Here is a 20,077-nt window from a genome sequence, read left to right as displayed (position 1 = left end):
TCCCAGGACGCAATATTGTGATTATAATGTGGAATTCTGAATGGTGGAAGATCTTGTCCTGGCTTTCAAAAATGAATAGCCTGGGCCCCAGTTTCTCTATTTCTGCAGAGACCCCTGCTGCCCACTGAGAATGTGAATAGGGAAGCTTTGTCTCTTCCCCATGCTTCGTCTTATAACAGGCCAATAAGAGGCAATTAGCAAGAGTTCAAATGAATTGTAGGATTTGTGGGAGGGTGAGTGCTGGATGGAATGAAGGCAGAGTCTCTTTGGATTGCTCCCCAGCCACCAGATTTAGAAGCAGACAAGGCAAATGCCATTTTGAGACCTGGGCATCTGAATCTGAATTTATCCCATGAGGATAAATGGATTAAGCCTTTCAGTTTCCCTTGCTCCGAGCAGGTCAGATGCCAAAAAGCAAAGAATAGCAATTATCATTTTCCAAAAGAGGAAGAGTTATTAAGAGAAGCCTGAATCAGACCTGCAGACTAGGTCTTGAGAGTCCTGGGTCCCCTATTGTGTCACACCGGCAATCACTTAACCTTTGTACACCTTTTCTGTGTCAAATGATTAATAACTTTGGCCATACCACTCCCAAGGCCTGGATGTGAATATGACCCCATCCAATGAGTTCCTCATCCAAAAAACATTATTAGTCCATGATATGACTGCATGGCTATTACAAAATATAGTTTGGGTCATGGTATTTCATTTAAAGTCAATAAATATATATCAGATATCTACTGTGGAGATTCAGAGATAAGTAAGACAAAGGCTCTGCTTGTAAGGGGCTTTCAGTATAGCAGCAGGAGTAAAATAAGGATACAAATTATTAAATGAGGTAGTTTTTTGCCAAAATCAAAGTATTAAGTGATATTGAAAAAAGAAAAGGAAACACATTTTTCTCAAAGAAGACTCCAGAAAGCCACCTTGAAGGAAAGGGTATTTGATGTGGATATTAAAGAATGGACAAGATGTTAATAAACATGAATGATAAGAAAAGCTTTCTTGTCAGGGGGAGCAGAATGAGCAAAGACATGGAACAGGAGATCTCAGAAAGAATCAGGAAAAGAACAAGTGGTACAGTTTGGCTAGATCTGAGAAATGATAGAGGAAATAGTGGACAAAAAAGGGTATGGACAAGTCATGGCCATAGTGGGCAGTATCTTAAAAGTCAGGCTGAGGGATCTATTTAAGATGGATTGAGAGCATGGTTCAGGGGTTATTATAATAGACCAGTATTAGGGCAGAAACAAAACCCCCCAAACAGATGTAAGGAACATTGGGAGTAATATGCAAGATTGAGCAACTATTTGAATGAGAAAAGGTAAAGTCTAGACACGTCTACAGTACTCCTATGGTTTTCAGCCTCAAAGACTGTGAGGGTATTGCTGCCATTTCCAAAAGTAAGGAAATCACAAAGGAATATGGCTTAGGGAAGAAAATGATACTTTTAGTTCTATATTGAAGCTAAAGGTGAAAATTCAACATCCAAGCTGACATGTCCATTTGGCAGTAGAAATACAGGAAAGAAAGTTGGGTACTAAACACAGAAATTTAGTCAATATCCCTTAATAAGAGCTGAAGCCATGAATGTGAATGATTTCCCAAGGGTAGATAACTGACAGGGAAAAGAATTAAGGAAAATACTTCATTAGAGAGAGCTACCCAGGAGTCCATTCTGTGTGAAATGGTCATTACTGTTCCATGATTATAGACAAAAATACATGAAGTTCATTTCTCCATGTCTCAGTGGTCTTCATGGTAACAATAAATGATTTGGGATCAATCATGATAGTGTAGGACTCCAAAGGCCCTGGAAAACCAAGCTCTACAAGTGTCCTCTCTATCCTGCTTTCTGGGAGGCTCATGAACTTTTCCTGGGTAGCCATACTTTGTCTTACTGTTGTTACTCTGTATCTACAATTCCTCCCTCCACTCATTTGTTCATTAATTCAATAAATATTTATTAAGTAACCTATTATATGTCGGTCACTAGTCTAGGTACTAAAGAATCTGTAATGCACGAACTCCTCACGAAGCTTATATTCTTAGGTGGGGAGACAGTAAAATAATCAACAAAAAATACTGTTGAGTGTCAGACAGTAGTGAAGACTGTGATGAAAAATAAATTAGGGTAAGGAACTGAAGTGAAGTAACAGGAGCTGCAATTTTATATAGGATGACCTGGGAAGGTCTCTCTAAAGAATAAACATGTCAGCAGAGACTTGAGATTTCCATGCAGTGAGAATGACAAGTGCAAAAGCTTTAAAGCAAGAGTGTGCTTGGTTAAAAGACCAGTGTAGGTGAGGTGTAGTAAGCAAGAGCAACAAAGATAGGAAATGAGATCAGAGTCAATGGCCAGATCATGTAGGGCCTCACAGGCCAATATAAGGACTCTGGATTTTACTTTAAGCATGTTGGGAGTCCAAAAGAAAATTTTGAGCAGCAGAGTAACATATTAAGAAGATCTGCAAAATCTGGTACCCCCCCCCCCACACACACACACAGAAAAATAAAAACTAAGAAGTTTAACTTTATATAACCCAGCATTTTCAGAATTCACTTGACCATAACTGGAAGCATTTTTGATGTGGCACTTACTAAAAAAATAAGAAAAAACATTTTAGGAGATGAGACGATGCCCTAGAACACTGCTTCCCAAACTTTAATGTGCATTAAGAATCACTTGGAGAGCATGCTAAAAAGAGACTCTGGAGCCCCACCCCAGAGATGCTGAGTTAGCAGGTCTGGGATAGGGACTGGAGAATTTGCTTAGCTCTCAGATGATACTGTGCTGTCAATCCATGGACCACATTTGAAGTAGTACTGCCTAGAACACAGAGAAAAAGACATTTTAGGAACTTAAAAAACTAGGGATATAGTAGTTATCATAGTAATAGAATCCAACAGTGCCTGTCTCTTTGACCCATCTTACCTCTTCTTAATATTAAAAGCAATATAAGACTGTCAGATACTATCCTTCATCTATGAAAGTCAACCCATAGCAAAGCCCAGGTCTTAATAGTTTCTGACCTTGAGATGTTTTTTTCTTAGAATAAAATATACATTCATATTCTGATTCTCCTTCATTACCATATTACAGGTGATCCAACTGATTAATCAGAACCATGTTAAGGTTTCAGAAAAGATCACCTGATTGGGCTTGGTTCCAATGACATACACAATTCTATTAGTCTTTTCTAGAGATCAGGAGGAAATGTTACCAGTAGGAGGAAATTAGTACACTCTAGTACAATGTTTATTATAGTTCAGCACCACCAGCAACAATTTTTAAAATACTGCTGGGCCTTAGTAAGAATCATAACAGACTCTACCTGATCCATAAGCAATCAGAGCTTTTTCCAAGAAGCAGACTTTCATACTGATGATTATACTTCTTCCATTAGGCTTCAGCTCACTAAGCATTTAATAACAATTTCCATAGGAACTTCAAAGAGCTTACTATAGTGGGTCTAAGCCCCTCAAGAAAGATGCTAAGCAATTTTTACTAGTTTTTGTAACTAGGGACTTCTGTCTTCCATAGACAGGTCCATAGTAAAAGGCCAACAGATACCCTAAGCATTTCTGAGAAAGAAAACATTACTGGAAATTCAATCACAACTTAGAAAATCGTGAGAACACAGGAATTTTCATGAAACTTGAAAAGGTCCAAATTATGGGAACATGTAAATTATAAAAAGTTTACAGTATATTTCGATTTGACTTGTACAAGTCATCCCCATCCTAATGAAAGGATTTGAGACTTGGCAAACTGACCATGTTCCTGCCAGTGGCCTGAGTGATCATAAATAACTTGCTAACTAGCGATGGAAAACTGCATCTGTGCCTATTCTAGTACTAAATAGATCTAGCAAGGACAAAATGATAAAGGAGCTTAGCCCTCTATCTCCTGGAGTAAAGAGTAGGCTGGGGCAAACCCACAGGCTATTCCCTCACAGGATTACTTACAGGGGAGAGGACTACAATATAGATGTGAGATCTCCATGAGCAGGGTTGAGTTGAGGCAAAGTGGTGCAATTTCAAACCCACTCCCCCTTCATAGCCTGAGGGCTAATACTCCCCCTACCCCATCCTTTGGATAGGAGCAGGACAGTATTCCACTGCAGTAATACTTCAAGCATGTGCCTGGGGACCGACAAGGGTCACTATTTAAACTGTTCCCAGAAACAAAAAGAAAAGCAGTATCATGAGCCTTTAGAAACTCTGTCCAGTGATACGGCCTCTTGAGGATTTGCCTAGCCTGCACTAAGGGGCTGCCCTGTCCTGATCCTAAGGGCAGTAACAGTTGACAGTAGGCCTATGATAAGAAAAGTTGATTCTACGGATTTCCTTGGCTCTATGTTTCATAGTGATTGGAGAAGCAAAGATTTTAAAACTGGGGGATTTTTTAAAAACAATTTGAAGCCTGGTATATATTTTATACTTAAGCGTTTGGCTGCATATTTCATTCAACAAACATTTGCTGAATTGCCACTGTATGCCAAGTACTGTGCTAGGGCTGGACATACAGATGTTAAGAAGACAAAATCTGCCCACCAGAAGCCTAGAATCCATCAGAGGATATAGAAATCTATACCAAAAGTCTCAATATAATGAAAGCCTTGCTGTAATAGGTAGGCTGTTGAATTTCAAAGGAAAGACACCCAACCCTTCCTTAAAGAGCTAATATTGGGGCTAGATCTTGATTAGAAACTTTCAGAAAAGGAAAGAAAAGACAGAGCTAAAAAGGAAAATCACTTTAAGCGAAGGAACAGCATGCACAAAGGCTTGGAGACCTGAGGAACTGCAGCCCAATTAAGCATGCTCATAGTAGCTCATTGTTACAGATGCTTAAGGTATCTGAGAAAAGCGACAGAAAAGAGAAGATGATAAGAATTGGATCCAAGACTGCCACCATAGGGGTGTAGAAGAGAAAGCACAGGCAAGAGCAACTGAGGAGTTAAAATCAATATGACTTTGTAATGGATTTAATGTGGTTGAAGAGCAAGGAGGAGGAGCCAGACAGTCTGAATAGGGTGCTGAGATGGATAATGTTGCCATCTACCAAAAGAGGAAGGATGAGGGGAGGAACAGGTTTGGGGGAGGGGAGAGATGATGAGTTCAGTTTGACAAATGATGAGTTTTGAGGTGCCTGTGGGATATCCAGGCATTGAGCCTAATGGAATCCAGGCCACAGGCTTACAAGAAATGGCACAGTCTCAACTCTCATTCCTCAGGCCCATTTTTCATGATTTAGGATACCACTCCTGAATTCCAACTGTCAACTCATTCACTACCAGGAATCTTTAGAGGGGCATCTTTTGCCCAGGTTCTTTCTGACACACTAGCAAAGAATCCTGCTACCAAACTGGCCACAGGGGGTGACCTTATTGATATTTTTAGCTTTCAAACTAGGCTCCATGACCCAGACTGATTAGGATTTATTGAGTTAAAGATCTTAGTCTGAATACTCTAATCTCAACCCTGTTCCAATTTCCTAACTCTAAATGCCTCATTCTTTCTGAGGGATTGGAGTAAGGGTGTGAAAAAAAAATGGTATTTTGTTTCTGATAGAGGCTACATGCTGTGCTGGGCACTGTATATATATGATTTAATCCTAAATAGGCATTACTATTCATCTTAGATGTGGGAAAATTGAGGTCCCAGAGGTTATATGCCCAGTGCCACACAGGTAGTAACTGGCAGAACTATGATTCAAACCCAATTCTGTCTGACCTAAACCCAAATACTTTCTACTCTACTCTACTCCTAATCCAATTTCTAGTGTTGGCCAAATGCATTTCGGTCTGTCACTATCTTATATTGAAAAAAGAGGGAGGAAAAAACACTGCAGAAAATTAGCCTTAGTATGTAAATTACTAACAAATCATGTGGTTCAGATAATGCATTGTTGTACCCTTATACCATTTTGTCTGTTAAATGCATGTGATTCACATTAGAAAAAAATTAGAAGCTTCCAGTCTATCCTCCCCTCCTCTGTGATGGCTACCAAATGTATCATTGCTAAACCACAAAAGACTATGTTAAAGTAACATTTGTTAAAGTAACATTAAAGGCTCTGGATAAAAACCACTAGCATGGGAAAGTGAAGCGCTGTAGTTGAAAGGTCCTTCTAGCTCACTGTGGTGAGTGGCACGGGGGGTGTGGGCACTGTGAGACCACCCACTGATCCAAGGCTCCTACCACAAGGAGACACAACAAGAGAAAGTTGTGGACACCCAGGCGTTTTAGAATTCAGATGGGAATGATAGAGTTTCTTTTTAAGAAACTCTTTAGTGCCTCTTCCTAATCTCTCTTCATATTTTAGAAAGAAATAAAAAGGCTAATTTTTTTCTTTTCTCTCTTTCATTCTTTCTTTCTTTCTTTTCCCTCAACTTGGTTTGTAAAGGCAGACTGTAAGACACTTCACTCTCCTCACTCTCCAGCCAAGAGAGGACATCTGTCAAGTGCTAACAGGATATAATCCCTCCTTGAAAGGCATAAAGACACATTCAGGGAGTTACAAGGGTCAAGAGTAAGCTACAAAGTAATGGTGACTCTTTCCTGTAGAGCTGCCAGTAAATATCACAGACCTGAAATACACCTTTCAAAACAGGAAAATCAAGAGCACAGAGAGAAAAGAGAGAACGAAGGGAAAGAGGAGACTTTGAAGAAGGATCTGCCTTCTTCAGACCCGGGCATGCATTTTTGTTTGTTTGTTTGGTCAATAAACATTAACTTAGAAGCTATAATGATCCAGGTTTTTAGGAAATAAAAATAGGAGACATGGTTCTTGCCCTTAGAGAAATCACAGCCTAATACTAAGGTAGTCAAACAAACTCGTAATTATAATAAAGCAGAGTTAAGTGTCCTTATACATTTAGAAACAAGTGCTCTGGGAGCACAAAAGAGAGAGAAACTAATTCTGCCTGCAGAGGAAGAGGTGTCAGTGAAGATTTCACTGAGAAAGCAGCAGTTAAGCTGAATCTTCAAGTATCAAAAGAAGCTAACCTGAAGACATTGGTGGACCTGAAGATATTGGTAGAGAAGGGTGTTTGAGGACAAGAAAAAGGCAGGTGTAAAGGCATGAAAGTGTAACATGACTTATAATAAGATCAGCCTGACCAAAGTTTAGGATTAATTTGAGTGGAGGGTGAAGGGTGGTTGCATGATGGATGATATGATTGAAGATATATTCAAATTCTAAATCACAAGACACTTTCTTTATGGTGATAAGAGGTTTGACTTTGTCCTGAAGTCAAGAAGTTTTGTAGAGGTCTTTAAGCAGGAAAACAGCATGCAAAGTAGATGGTTTGGGAGGCACTTAATAGTTTGTTGTTTACTGAGAGGCTATATGAAATCACTTCTTCTGCGTGTCAGGCAAAGAAGTGCTAGAGTAGAAGTGGGAAGAAAGGATCTGACACCAGAGAGAAAAATCAATCCTAGAATTGAGAAACACCTCCTTGAAATGGTGTACAACTGGAACAAGGATGAGCCACAGAAGCCCTCACCTCACTCTTCTCTTCCACTTCCATGTGAGGAAACACAAACAGAGCAGGTTACCCACACACACACCAAAGATTCACCTTAGGAGGAAATCAAGCAAGGAACTAGGCAGTGGTAAGATTGGAACTGCAAGGTGCCCAGAAACTTCTCAATATGCAGAGAAGTGGGGCTTCCTTACTGAGATGTAGATAACAAGATGCCCCATTTTAAGGCAGTGTGGTTTTAGCTTCCTAAATGGCCAGGTCTGGGTCTCAGGAATCAATATCAAAGAGGCCCAAGGGCAGTAATTAGATATTCTCCCTAGAATTTTTCACTAAAGAAGCCAGAATAAAAATGCTTCCACAGATTTGTGGAGTTATAACAGCCCTGTTTCCAAAGCATGGGACACACTGGTACAGTCCGAGACACCCAGAGTAAATGAAGTTCCTGGAAAGTGAGTCTGCAAATTCAAGAGACTGGTACTACACTAGTCTGATTCAGGATGCTTTCCTCATCTCACTGGAATCTGATGTTATATGATCAGAGCCAGATAGACAATTACAGGAAATCTGATCACCTCAGAGTACCTGCATGGAGGCTTAGTCCCACACCCCTCTCTCCCCCTTTCATGATGGAGATGGAGGTTAGACTGTTCCCTCTGGCCTCCAGCCCATCATCTTTTGAGGGCAGAAGGGCTAAGTCTGATGAAGACAAAAAATTATCTGTCAAGGTATCAGATCCACCATCCCTCTAGAGCAGCTGAGCAGCTGAGGAGTAGAGGCAGGACAAGGATCAAAACCCATCCTACCAGGTCCTGAGGGAAGTTTTCCATCCAGAGGAAAAGACATCCAGAGAAAAGTATGTCTTGTATCTTCTGGGCCTTTGGCCTTGAAAAGAAACACTTAAGATACACACTAGAAATAAGACATGAAAATCAGAGCTAGGTTTCAAATTGCTACTTGACTTTTTTCTTCTTTAAAGTGATAAGCACACTTATTTTCTCAGGATACACACACACACACACACACACACACACACACACAGTCTCAACTTTAGGAGCTGAACAGAAACTGCAGCTTGAGCCAAGCCCACTTCCCCATACCTTACCAGGACTTGGTAAACCTTAAAAGGGAATACTGTCTGACTAAAGCCAGACAACTGGCCCCTAAAGAGCACATTTATAATTTATTTATGGCTTAATATTTTCCACTGATAGGATTAATAAATCATGTTTTCATTCAACTTGTTTTCTCTGAGGTATGAATTTCTCTATTTTGATACCAGATCTTAACATGTTTTATTTTGCTTGTCCATTTTCCAGTTCATTTTTGCAGCTACAGAGAGAAATTTATTAGTCTGTATTGCCGCCTTTCTGCTGTTGTGGAGCTGGATTCTCTGAATACCCAACAGTCCCTGAGGGAAGCGATCTCAGACAGCGAGGTTGCAGCTGCCAAACAAAGACACCAGCAAGTTTTAGATTTCATTCAGGTAATAGTCTGTTTCATCTGGAGAAGGAAGAAGGGGTAGAGGGGAGGGGGTAAGAAACAAGCATGAGAAAGAACAACAATCTGGGTTTATTTAAAGACCACAGTATGCAAGTAGCCTGTTGATTAGGTTAAAATGTGGAGTTCAGGAGAACACAAGTTTTTAAACAAAGGCTTAAGATAAACCTACATATAAATCACAGCATTACTAAGACCTGCATCAGTCACTATGGTAGGCAGCAGTAGCTTCCCATATTGAAGAGAAAAATCACTGCCAGAAAAAGTAGTAATCAGAATATTATTACAACCTGATAGCCCGCTGATAATTCTAATAGAAAGAAAATTGTATTAATTAACTTAATATCCTAGGATAAAAAGAGAAGATGAGGACCCACCAGTTTATGTTAACTCAAATCCTAAGATTCCTCATGCTTCAGACTCTTTTCTGGCAGAGCTGACACTTTAGTCTGTGGCCACAGGGACTAGAAAATGTGTTCACAATCTAGGGTCTTATCTAGAAAAGCCTTAAGATGATACCTCAGGTTCTTGTGACAGGGCACTGACTAGTCATCAAAACAATTTGGATCTCACCTGAAATTGCCTCTAAGTCCCTTGGACAAATCTTATGATCTTTCTGGCTATATTACCCATCTCACAAAATGAGTATAATAGCAATAGCCCATGATAAATTTCACTATGTTATACATATTCAGTTCAATTTGGTAAACATTTGATGAACATCCAGATGTCAGGCACTGCAAGAAAAACAAAGTTGAATTACAGACAGTCTCTGACCATAAAGAGTTTAAAATCCAGTAGGATAGGCAAAAAATGTGTATAAATACTATTTGTAAAATGAGTTAGGTGCCAAAAGAGAAGTACCAAAAAAAATTTGTGTCAATACAAAGAAGTAAAAGTTTACTTACATTTGTGGGTATTAAGAAAAGTTGCCATAGAGTATGTAACTGATATCTAAGCTCAGTCTAGAGGGATAGGTTAGACTATATTAGTAAGGAAAAATAAATTGAGAGGCATTCAAAGAAAAAGTATAAACAGTTAAGGCAGAAAGAGCAGAAAAACAGTACTTGGGGAATGATGAGTAGTCAAACTTGGTTGGAGCATAAATTACGTGAATGTAGTGAGAAAGTAGGCAAGAATGAAAGAGCAATGAGATCAGGTCACATGGGCTTTATTAAAGGCTATGGTAAGAACTTTGTACTTCAGTGTGTAGGCAACAGGGACCTACCTTGCCAAAGTCTTGAAGAAAGTAAGTTATAGGCCCTCATAGCTATTTAGCATAAATTCAAGCTGGGGAATAGTCCTTTGCAGTGGTATAGCCATTCTGGCTGTTTATAGTAAGCACTCATTCTCACTGGCTGTGTTCACTAGAAAATTTGTATATCATTCTCAGATTTAAGAAGACCAAAAGCAGGAAATTAAATATGAAGCTATTAAAATTACCTAGGCAAGGAATGCTGTGAGCTTCGAGCAAATAAATTTCTCTAAATCCCAACCTTCTGATCCGTAAAATAAGGAAGGTAGTAATACTACTAGCTCATAGTGTTACTGAGAATTCAACATGATAATGCATGTAAAGCACCAAGCACACTGCCTGTGCATAGTAAGTATGCAATAAATTTAATATTCATTTATTCATTCATTAACAAGAAGGAAAAATGCTCTGAAACATGGGTATGCAATATTTGGAATTTACTCTTTACTCAGGAAGAAGATATTATAATATACTTGCAAAGTGGTAAGCAGACAAATCTTATACTACTTCTCCCATTCTGTAAATGAGATATCTTAGATGACCCCTCAGACTAAAAAAATAAGACTTTTAAGAAATTACTTGCTCTCTTGACCTGAGAATGTGGTATCTAAAAATTCAGACATTTACGGCATTTATTTCATTTCCAGTAAAAGTGGAACATCAATGTGAGGAAGGGGTAAGGAAGGGAAGAATGAGGCATGAGAATTTGAAAGATTGGCTTATCTTTTGAACCCAATATAATGGGCAGTGGAGCATTAGAAAAAGAACAATGACCACAAATCAATTAGCATACATTTTTAGTCCTGAGTTCTACCAATAGACCTTGGAGTAATGGACAATTCATTTGATGTCCAGGGCTCCAATTTTCTCATATATAAAATGAAAGGGTTGGACTAGATGACTTTGAAGGACCTGGTTGCCTCTAATATTTCACAACATCTTTAACATCCATAAATACTTTTAGAGAAGCACTTCTCTACCCGTGCCTTAGGTTCTGTTTTTGCTTTACTCCACTTATGCCTTCCCCTGAATCCAGTATGTTCACCCAACAAGGAAGCTAACTTTTTTCAGTCTTTCAGTCTCAGACTCCTCAGAATTCCTAGCTCCGTTCTTACTCCCTTACTCCCATTCTTACTCCTTGCCCCCTAGCCTAGGGTTCTACTGCCTTTTTCTCTTTTCCCTTTCTTCACACCATTAAGTGGGATGGATAAAGGCAAGTCAGGCTAGCAATTCCTCAAAGTTCCAGCCTGCTCTGGTCTCCCAAAGCAGGTAACTTGAGAGCCCCCTCTACATACTCTCCTTCCAGCCAGGTACATGTAGACTTGGATAAAAGCCAATTCCCAAAGGGTTCAAAAAATCACTTCTTGGCCAGGGTAAACCCTGATGGTTTCCTTGTACCCACAGCCTTCAGTGAACTGCTTTGCTCCATCGACATGATAACTTCACTGACTAGAGATAATGCAGTATCATCTCTCCTCTTATCTATGTTGGGCTTCTCAATCTCTCTCACTCAGAATGAAAACCAGCTGCAGCCACTCACCCATTGGCATTCACAGCTCAGCCCACCACACTCCATAACCTGCAGAGGCAACTGCCAGCCATGAGAGCATTTGTATGATTCCAGATCTAAGACAGTGTTGAAGTCACTACACAAACCAAACATTGTAAAGAGTAAGAGAGTCTATGTAAATACAGTGAGGAAAAGAAGCCAAGGAGTGCAGCCAGAAAAGGGGAGGGCCTGGACCAGGGAGGTGCAGAAAATCATAGATAAGGTATACAAGTTTTATAGACAGCACACACAGCAGAAATGTCAAAGTGTAGAGACTTGGAGCTTGGCATATTTTGAGCTGCTAAAGCCTAAAGGGCAATTAGGCTATAATTTATATACTGTAATGCTTCAAATGCTCCTAAGCTGTAATAGAAACACAGCTCATTAAATATAGCCAATCTATCATCCCCTCAAGCACCTTGTAACTGTGCTGTGAGAAAACCAATCACCTTTACATTTTAATAAAAATATTATCTTGCCTGAGTACAGAGAAAGGGTGTAATTTATGGGATGAAAACCAAAAATTTTAAAGGGCAGGGTGAGAAATGGATGCAGAACTTTTAACCAAAAGACCTAGGGAGTTCATGGTCTTTCTTTTTAAAAACGTGTCAGCAAGTCTTTAGAAGCTGAATTTTGACCTTAAAATCAGGGGGATTATGTTGTCAGTTATTTTTAGATCAACAGTATAAGGTAAAATGGGTGAAAATTGTACTTCTTTAAGGGCTACTTAGCTAAGTCTGTTAAACTCAGTCCACAGGCCTCACTGTACAAATGTTTTAAATTTTTATTCAGCTAATACTTCACTTCATCACTGAGAAAAAATAAGTAAACATTGTTTATACAAATAATTTAAAAATATATACACTAAATCTCACTATCCATCCTTAGCAGTAAAGCTGAAATAATCTTATCCAAAGAGAATATGTATATTATTATTAATAACTGTATCAGTTTCTTATGACTGCTGAAACAAATTACCACAAACTGGGTGACTTAAAACAACAGAAATGTATTCTTTCACAGTTCTGGAGACTGAAAATCTGAAATCAAGGTGTTGGGTCAGGCCATACTCCCTCTGGAGGCTCCAGGGGAGAATCTGCTCTCTTGTTCTGCCAGTTTTTGGTGGCTATTGGCATTCCTTGACTTGTGGCCACATCACTTCAGTCTCTGCCTCTGTGGTCACATCGCCTCCTTCTCTTCTGTCTGCCAATCTTCCTCTGCCTCTCTTATACAGTGCACTCATCTACTCACAATAATACTCATAATAACTCTTGGACGGTAGAGATCTAGAGAATTAGTCACCCTAAAAACTGTCCACAGTCATTTTAAATAACTTTGTCCACACTACCTTTAAAGTAAGTTCGAGACAAGAGTACTACATGAGGTAGGACCAGTAAAAGCCAGCTGAGAGAGCAACAATCCCATCAAGAAAATTTGCCTGAGTCTCCTCTTAGATTCACACTTTGGCTTTACCCCTTGAACTTTAGATCTCTCCCTCTACAATGCTCACTGCATCCTCACAACCTTTTCACTGAGATCGTCTTGCCCAACTCACTGCCAACAAAGGCTAAAGCTCACTGAGATGCTTTCATTACCAGCCCTGAATACTCTGCCAAACCCAGAACTCGAAAGCAATGGAAAATGGCTCTTGACCACAGTAGTTCACTCTAGCTTGCCTGTCACTCTAAACATGGCAGACTGTCAGTTTCAGACTCTATTCTATGTGTGTTGGGAGTACCTGGTTTGTGAATATTCATTAAAGACTATTATTTAAGTCCAGGTAAGGCCTTAAAAAGGTATTTTGAAAACAAAATAGAACACTGGGCAGTCCTTTATCTTTAAAACTTCTATAATCAAATCTTAACCTTGCAGTATTCATACAATGAACACCTTCTACCTAGAAGCTGAGTGCCACCAACTTTCCAAATGTTCTTCAGAAATAAACCATGAAGTGTCAGAGCTGAAAGGGAACTTAGGCATCATCTTGTCCAACCACTTCTTTTTTACCGTTGAGTTCCAAGAAGTTAATGACTTGCCAAAGGCGCTTAGTGAAAAAAAAAATGCAAAGCCTATCACAAGCTCCACTGTCCCAAGAAAAAATATATATATAGTATAACTAACAGCCCCTCCTTAGAGAGTCGAAATAGTACTAGCCAGTATCTATTAAGATCTGGGAGAGTATCTGTCATCCACAGAGACAGACACAAAAATATGAGTGACTTTTATAATAATACACTTCAGAGAAATGACTATTTCTTTATAATGAAAAAACTATTAAAATCACTTTGGTAGCCCAGAAACCAAACTGATAAAAATATAGAACGGGATACCCTAAACGTGTAAGGATATGATATTTTAATTACATAGGAATAAGCTATTAAGCTATTTTGTACTTTAGAAGCACTTATTTTATATGTTAAGAAAGTAATAAATGTAATATATAAAGTTCTCTTTTCTATTAAAATAGGTCCAAGAATCTCTGCTCAGCAAAATATTCCAGTAATGCTTTGCTTCTCTAGTTCATGTAGAAGAACTACAGTTACATTTCTTCCTGCAAGTATTCTGAAATGTACACTTTATCATATCTCTTCCTCACAATATCCTGAGGAATATTTCATCTTATGCTGAGAATTAATAACACTTCACATATGTGAGAAATGTACCCTGCAGTTTTACAAAGCACTGTCAAATTCATCATTTCACCCAATCATCATAGCAGTCCTGTAAGGTATAAAAGGGGAGGGTTTTGTCCACATTCACAAACTGAGGCGCAAAGAGGCCAAATGACTTGCCAAAGGTTATTACGGAGCTAAAAGTGGAGGGGTCCCAGCTGGAATTCAGATCTTCTACTATTCTCACTAAATGATATAGCCTCCTGGATAAAAATATGCAAGACACAAGAGATTATAAGAAGTATTTTCTGCCTTAGCAAGCCTATGATGAAAATATTTTACTCAAAACCAGTACTGTGGAAAATACATCATCTTGGACTCACAAGGAAACTTACCCATTTTTTTAAAGATTTTATTTATTTATTCATAGAGATGCAGAGAGAGAGAGGCAGAGACACAGGCAGAGGGAGAAGCAGGCTCCATGCAGAGAGTCTGACGTGGGACTCGATCCCGGGACTCCAGGATCATGCCCTGGGCTGCAGGCGGCGCTAAACCACTGCGCCACTGGGGCTGCCCAAACTTACCCATTTTTAACACTTGTTTAATAAACTTAAAAGTCTTCTATCATTTCATTCCAAAGCAAATAGATGAAGTTTGGCGTGAAATGAGATGGATCATGGATGCTCTACAGTATGCAAGATACAAACAACCAGTTTGTGGCTTACTCATCACCAAGCTGATAGACCCTTCAGATGAGCAGAACCTGAAGAAGATCAACTCTACATCATCACATATAGACTGTCTTCCATCCCCATCCCCATCCCCAGAGACGCACAGAAGAAAGGCAGTGAGTGGTAAGCAATAAGATCTAAAGATCTATATTTCAGTCACTAGATTCTTGGTCCGGTCTCCACTGATGAGGCTCTTTTACACTGAGGAGGAAATGCTGCACAATGCTAAAAGTCTAAAAGCATAGAGGGAATAAAATCAGAACAGCAGAGGGACAGGTAACTAGAGCAATAACGTGAAATCAACTCTAAGACTGGAGAAGCTTTAGTTCAAGTCTAGTCTGAGTTTCCAAGATACAAAAGGACACAGAGCAGGGATGGGGCTTCAGAAATGCAGAATGGGGACTGATGTAGTGCCAAGTGAGGGCCAAGTCAGCTAAGGGACTCTGACCAAGACCAAGTAAGGAAGGAGAATAGACCCAGAATATAGACTGACAGGAAAGAGGCAGGAAATAGGTCCTAGCCTGGGTAAGAGTTCAGGGCAAATTTCTCACCTGACAAAGCACCATTGTCCTGGGGTGAAAAATGGGAGAGCAAGAAACCTTGGATAAACTAGAATCTTGACCCTGAGACTAAATAAGTAGGTTGGACTCATCATGGATACAACAAGGAGACAACTTACAGACAAGCTGTAGGAGATGCCCTTCTCTACTCTGGGGAATTGAGTTTGAGTTTATACAGAAATGCTAAGAACAAAAATATGGCTCCGTTAACACAGAGTTCTACAAACTACCTTTTGGCTTATAAGTTGAGAGAAAGCATGACACTCAAAAACAATGTAACACTCTAAGGACATGTTGAGACTAGTGCCCATTTACTAGTCAATTAAATTAATAGCATTCAAAACATCTTTCTTAATTTTTTTTTTTATTTATGATAGTCACACAGAGAGAGAGAGAGAGAGAGGCAGAGACACAGGCAGAGGGAGAAGCAGGCTCCATGCACCGGGAGCCCAACGTGGGATTCGATCCCGGGTCTCCAGGATCGTGCCCTGGGCCAAAGGCAGGCGCCAAACCGCTGCGCCACCCAGGGATTCCCCAAAACATCTTTCTTGACTCTATAGCTAATAAGAGCTCCAATTCTGAAAGGTTTACAATAATAATAATTAATATTTTTAATAAACAGCTCTGAAATATGGGCTTGTCCCATAGGGGGCAGCATGGTGTAACAGAAAGAGCTTGGGCTAAGAAATCAGAGACCTGGATTCAAATCACAGCTTTCTTGAACAGCTTACTACATTTGAATCTCAGTTTCCATGTACAGAAAATGGAATTAATAATATCTAAACCTTGAAAACTTTTGTTGAAGATTTTTATTTATTTATTCATGAGAGACATGGAGAGCGGAGACATAAGCACAGACACAGGCAGAGGGAGAAGCAGGCTCCCTAAGGAGAGCCTGACGTGTGACTCGTTCCCAGGACCTGAGGATCACGATCTGAGCCAAAGGCAGATGCTCAACCACTGAGCCATCCAGGTGACCCTAAACTTTGAAAAGTTACTTGTGGTTAAGACAGTATATGTCAGAGATGCAGGGCCTATAATAGACAATAAACTATAGGTACCATACATATTTAATGTTATTACTCTTATAAAAAATTTTAGCAGGGGAGGTGCCTGGGTGGCTCAGTTAGTTAAGCGTCTGCCTTCAGCTCAGGTCATGATCTCAGGGTCTTGGGATAGGGCCCTGCGATTGACCCCCTGCTCCGCAGGGAGCCTGCTTCTCCCTCTCCCTCTGCTCCTCACCACCCTCACCCCCTCCCCCGCCGTTTATGCACTTGCACGCTTATGCACTCTATCTCTCTCAAGTAAATAAATTAGGTATTTTTTTTAAAAGAAAACTTTAGTGGGGATATAAACCTTTTCTATAAGTAAGCTTATCATTCTCTTATATTTCAAAAACCTCAAATATCTAAAAATCAAAGCATGGCAAATAGAAAACTTGAGAGAAAACTAATGTTACCAAAGTATTCTATGATTTGCCAAATAATTTTTTAAAGAATTCTTTGAGTAGAACTTCTCAAGTGTATTTTTGTAGACTGCCACTGAGCTGGGCATACAAATAAAATACCATCCCAGCCATAAGCTAGTCTAGTGGGGGAGACAGATATATTAACAAAATTTCATGGTAATTGCAGATGTGCTATGGTGAGGATATGCATAGGGTGCTAATGGAGTCTTCTGGATGTGTTAACCGTAAACTCTAAGATCAAAGAGAGCTTCCTGGAGGGGGTGACAAAGTACAAAAGGATAAGCAGGAGTTGAGCCAAAAAAGAAAGGAAAGCATTATAGCAAAGGAAGCAGATTGTGCAGTTGTACTGTAGTTCAGGGAACTCTAAGCAGCCTGGCTGAACTCAGGATCCAAGGACACTGTTCAGCCTTTTTCTTTTCATTAAAAAAATATATATATATTTATATATTTATTGGTTATCCACTGTGTTCCAGGCACTCCCTGAGGGAACAGGGTAGCGATAAACAAAACAAAGTTTCCACTTCCACAGAGCTTACATTCTAGAAAAAGTAACATTGAAAACAAACAAGATAATTTCAGATAGTAAATATTCTAATGTATAATACAAAACAGGAATCAAGATGAACAGGGAGAGTGCTGAATTCACTAGAATGATCACAAGAGACTTATCTGTGAAGGTTACATTTGAACCAACCACAGAAAAAGGAGCCTGTAATGCAAAGATCTGGAGTTAGAATATTCCAAGCAATAAAACAATAGGCCCTTAAGTGGGTGAGGGATGAAAAGAAAGCCAAAGTCATTGGAGCAGAGTGAATAAGGGGCTAGAGGTGAGAGAGGGTAGAGAGAAAGGCAGGGGCCAGATCAGGCAAGGCTAAGGTAAGTAGTTTGAACTTTATTCTATTTGTGATGGAAAGCCATTAGAAACTTTTATGCAAGGATTGATATGATCTGAAAATCAAATCTGGCTGTTGTATGAAGAGACCATAGTAGGACAATACTGGAAGCAGGGAGATCCATTATGAAGTTAGTCATAGAGGGATACCAAGTTTTCTGGCTTGAATGTCTCTGGATGTCATGATGCCATTTACCAAAAAAAGGTTAGACCAGAGAACAGACAAGCTTGGATGGCTGGGCATGTTGAATTTGAATTAGTTTTAGGACATTCCTCACAAAAACATCCAGGAGAAAAAAAGGATTATGGGGTCTGGAGCTCAGGAAACAGAACTGGACTAATAATACAGATTTAAGAATTACTGACACATGGGGATGCCTGGGTGGCTCAGCGGTTGGGCGTCTGCCTTCGGCTCAGGGTATGATCCTGAGTCTAGGGATCGTGTCCCACATCAGGCTCCCCACAGGGAGCCTGCTTCTCCTGCTGTCTGTGTCTCTGCCTCTCTCTGTGTCTCTCATGAATAAATAAATAAAATCTTTAAAAAAAAATTATTGACATATGAAATGATACAGCTACAAAAATGCTTGACATTGGGCAGCCCAGGTGGCTCAGCAGTTTAGCACCGCCTTCAGCCCAGGGCGTGATCCTGGAGTCCCGGGATGGAGTCCCACGTCAGGCTCCCTGCGCGGAGCCTGCTTCTCCCTCTGCCTGTGTCTCTGCCTCTCTCTCTGTCTCTCGTGAAATAAATAAATAAATAAATAAATAAATAAATAAATAAATAAATAAATAATCTTAAATAAAAAATGCTTGACATTCCCTAGAGAGAGCAGTTAAAGTAAGGAGAGAAGAATCTGGAAAGATCCCCATGGGATGGACAGCAAGACTGCTTAGACCAAGAAGGAACAACCAGAGGAAGAAGATAAAAAACAAGAGTAGTGTCACAGAAATTAAAGCATGTCAAATGATGGTGAGAGGTTAAATAAAACTGAAAAGTTGCTATTGGGTTGTTTTGTTTATTTTCAACAAGGAAGTGATCCATAATCTAAATGATAGTTTATGAAGGCAAAGGAGATAGAAACTGAACAGAAGTAGATCAAGGAGTAAATGGGAGGTAAAGGAATAGAACTAGTAAGGATATACTCTTCAAAATCTTGGCTATGAAAGAGTGAAGGGAGGGCAGTAGCTAGAGAGGTCAAGGGTTGAAAGAACATTTTTTAAAAGCAGGATAGACATTCCCTCTGTTGTTCCACAATTTACATAAGTCTACAACAACTCTTCGATTCTACTTCCACCTTCATAGCCCTTGCCTACCCTCTCTGCTCACAGAACTTTCCCAGTGTTTAATGTTCTCTTGGCTACAGGGTCCTAAGGAAGTCCCCCTTGGCTGTATGAGGGTGGCCTCTCCTGTGCCACAGAAATGCCAAACTCTCATATTGGCCGGATGACGGGTTATACACACTCTCTACTGGGAGGATCTGGCCAATTACATTTGGATTTTATTATTAATCTAAAATGTGAGCGATCATCATTCTGTTCCTTAAAATATAACTCTCTCTTGGGTCCATTTATTTCTCTGAAGCCAAGATTCCATGAGCTGTGAAACACAAAGACGTGAAGGGAAGCAAATGAAAAATGGAACCCAGTGACAGGGAAATTGCTGAGACCTGAGAGAAACATTGAGTGGTCCAATCCCCTCACAAAAGCAAAAGCATTTCAGAGCAATGAAATCTGCTCCTGCATACTCTGTCCTCTGTACAGTGTGGCTACTTTTATTTGGAAACCATTTATGCAGAGGAAAAAAAATCCAATTTAGAGGAACATCCCCAGTGAGTTGCTCACAGAGCAGTTTGCCATACAAATCCATTCTGTGTGGGTAGGGTTCACCTAACTTCTGAGAAGCCTGCTTTAAGTCCAGAGTCTATCACAAACCTGCCAGCCCAAGATTCTGTTTTAAGGCTGTTGAGTACCTTGGATTTGTCTGTGTGTATGTGCGCGTGTGTTGGGGGGCAGAGGAGGGGGAGTG

At 39.8% G+C, this 20,077-nt stretch overlaps 1 protein-coding gene and 1 long non-coding RNA gene across 13 annotated transcripts in view; one reads left to right on the top strand and one right to left on the bottom strand.

Moving 5' to 3' along the window:
- ANKFN1 (ankyrin repeat and fibronectin type III domain containing 1) overlaps window positions 1–20,077 on the top strand; it is a 379,429-nt gene that overhangs the window by 342,159 nt on the left and 17,193 nt on the right. For 2 of the 3 annotated variants that reach the window (XM_072779921.1, XM_072779919.1), the window contains exons 18-20: window positions 8,807–8,973; window positions 15,044–15,257; window positions 18,876–19,049. In XM_072779921.1, coding sequence (XP_072636022.1) covers window positions 8,807–8,973; window positions 15,044–15,257; window positions 18,876–19,033 — 539 coding nt within the window. In that variant the 3' untranslated portion in view covers window positions 19,034–19,049. Of the gene's footprint in view, window positions 1–8,806; window positions 8,974–15,043; window positions 15,258–18,875; window positions 19,050–20,077 lie in introns of those variants that run through there. The other variant, XM_072779922.1, reaches the window with a different exon arrangement.
- LOC140606471 (uncharacterized) overlaps window positions 8,758–20,077 on the bottom strand; it is a 22,225-nt gene continuing 10,905 nt past the window's right edge. For 9 of the 10 annotated variants that reach the window (XR_012008785.1, XR_012008792.1, XR_012008786.1 and 6 more), the window contains 2 exons: window positions 9,561–9,724; window positions 8,758–8,990 (listed from right to left, as the gene is read on the bottom strand). This is a non-coding gene — a long non-coding RNA (uncharacterized lncRNA). The remainder of the gene's footprint in view (window positions 8,991–9,560; window positions 9,725–20,077) is intronic. The other variant, XR_012008793.1, reaches the window with a different exon arrangement.

Source organism: Canis lupus, chromosome 16 (assembly GCF_048164855.1).
Source record: "Canis lupus baileyi chromosome 16, mCanLup2.hap1, whole genome shotgun sequence".
NCBI lineage: Eukaryota > Metazoa > Chordata > Mammalia > Carnivora > Canidae > Canis > Canis lupus.
Note: the sequence above shows the minus strand (reverse complement) of the source record. Positions and strands in the feature narration are given on the sequence as shown.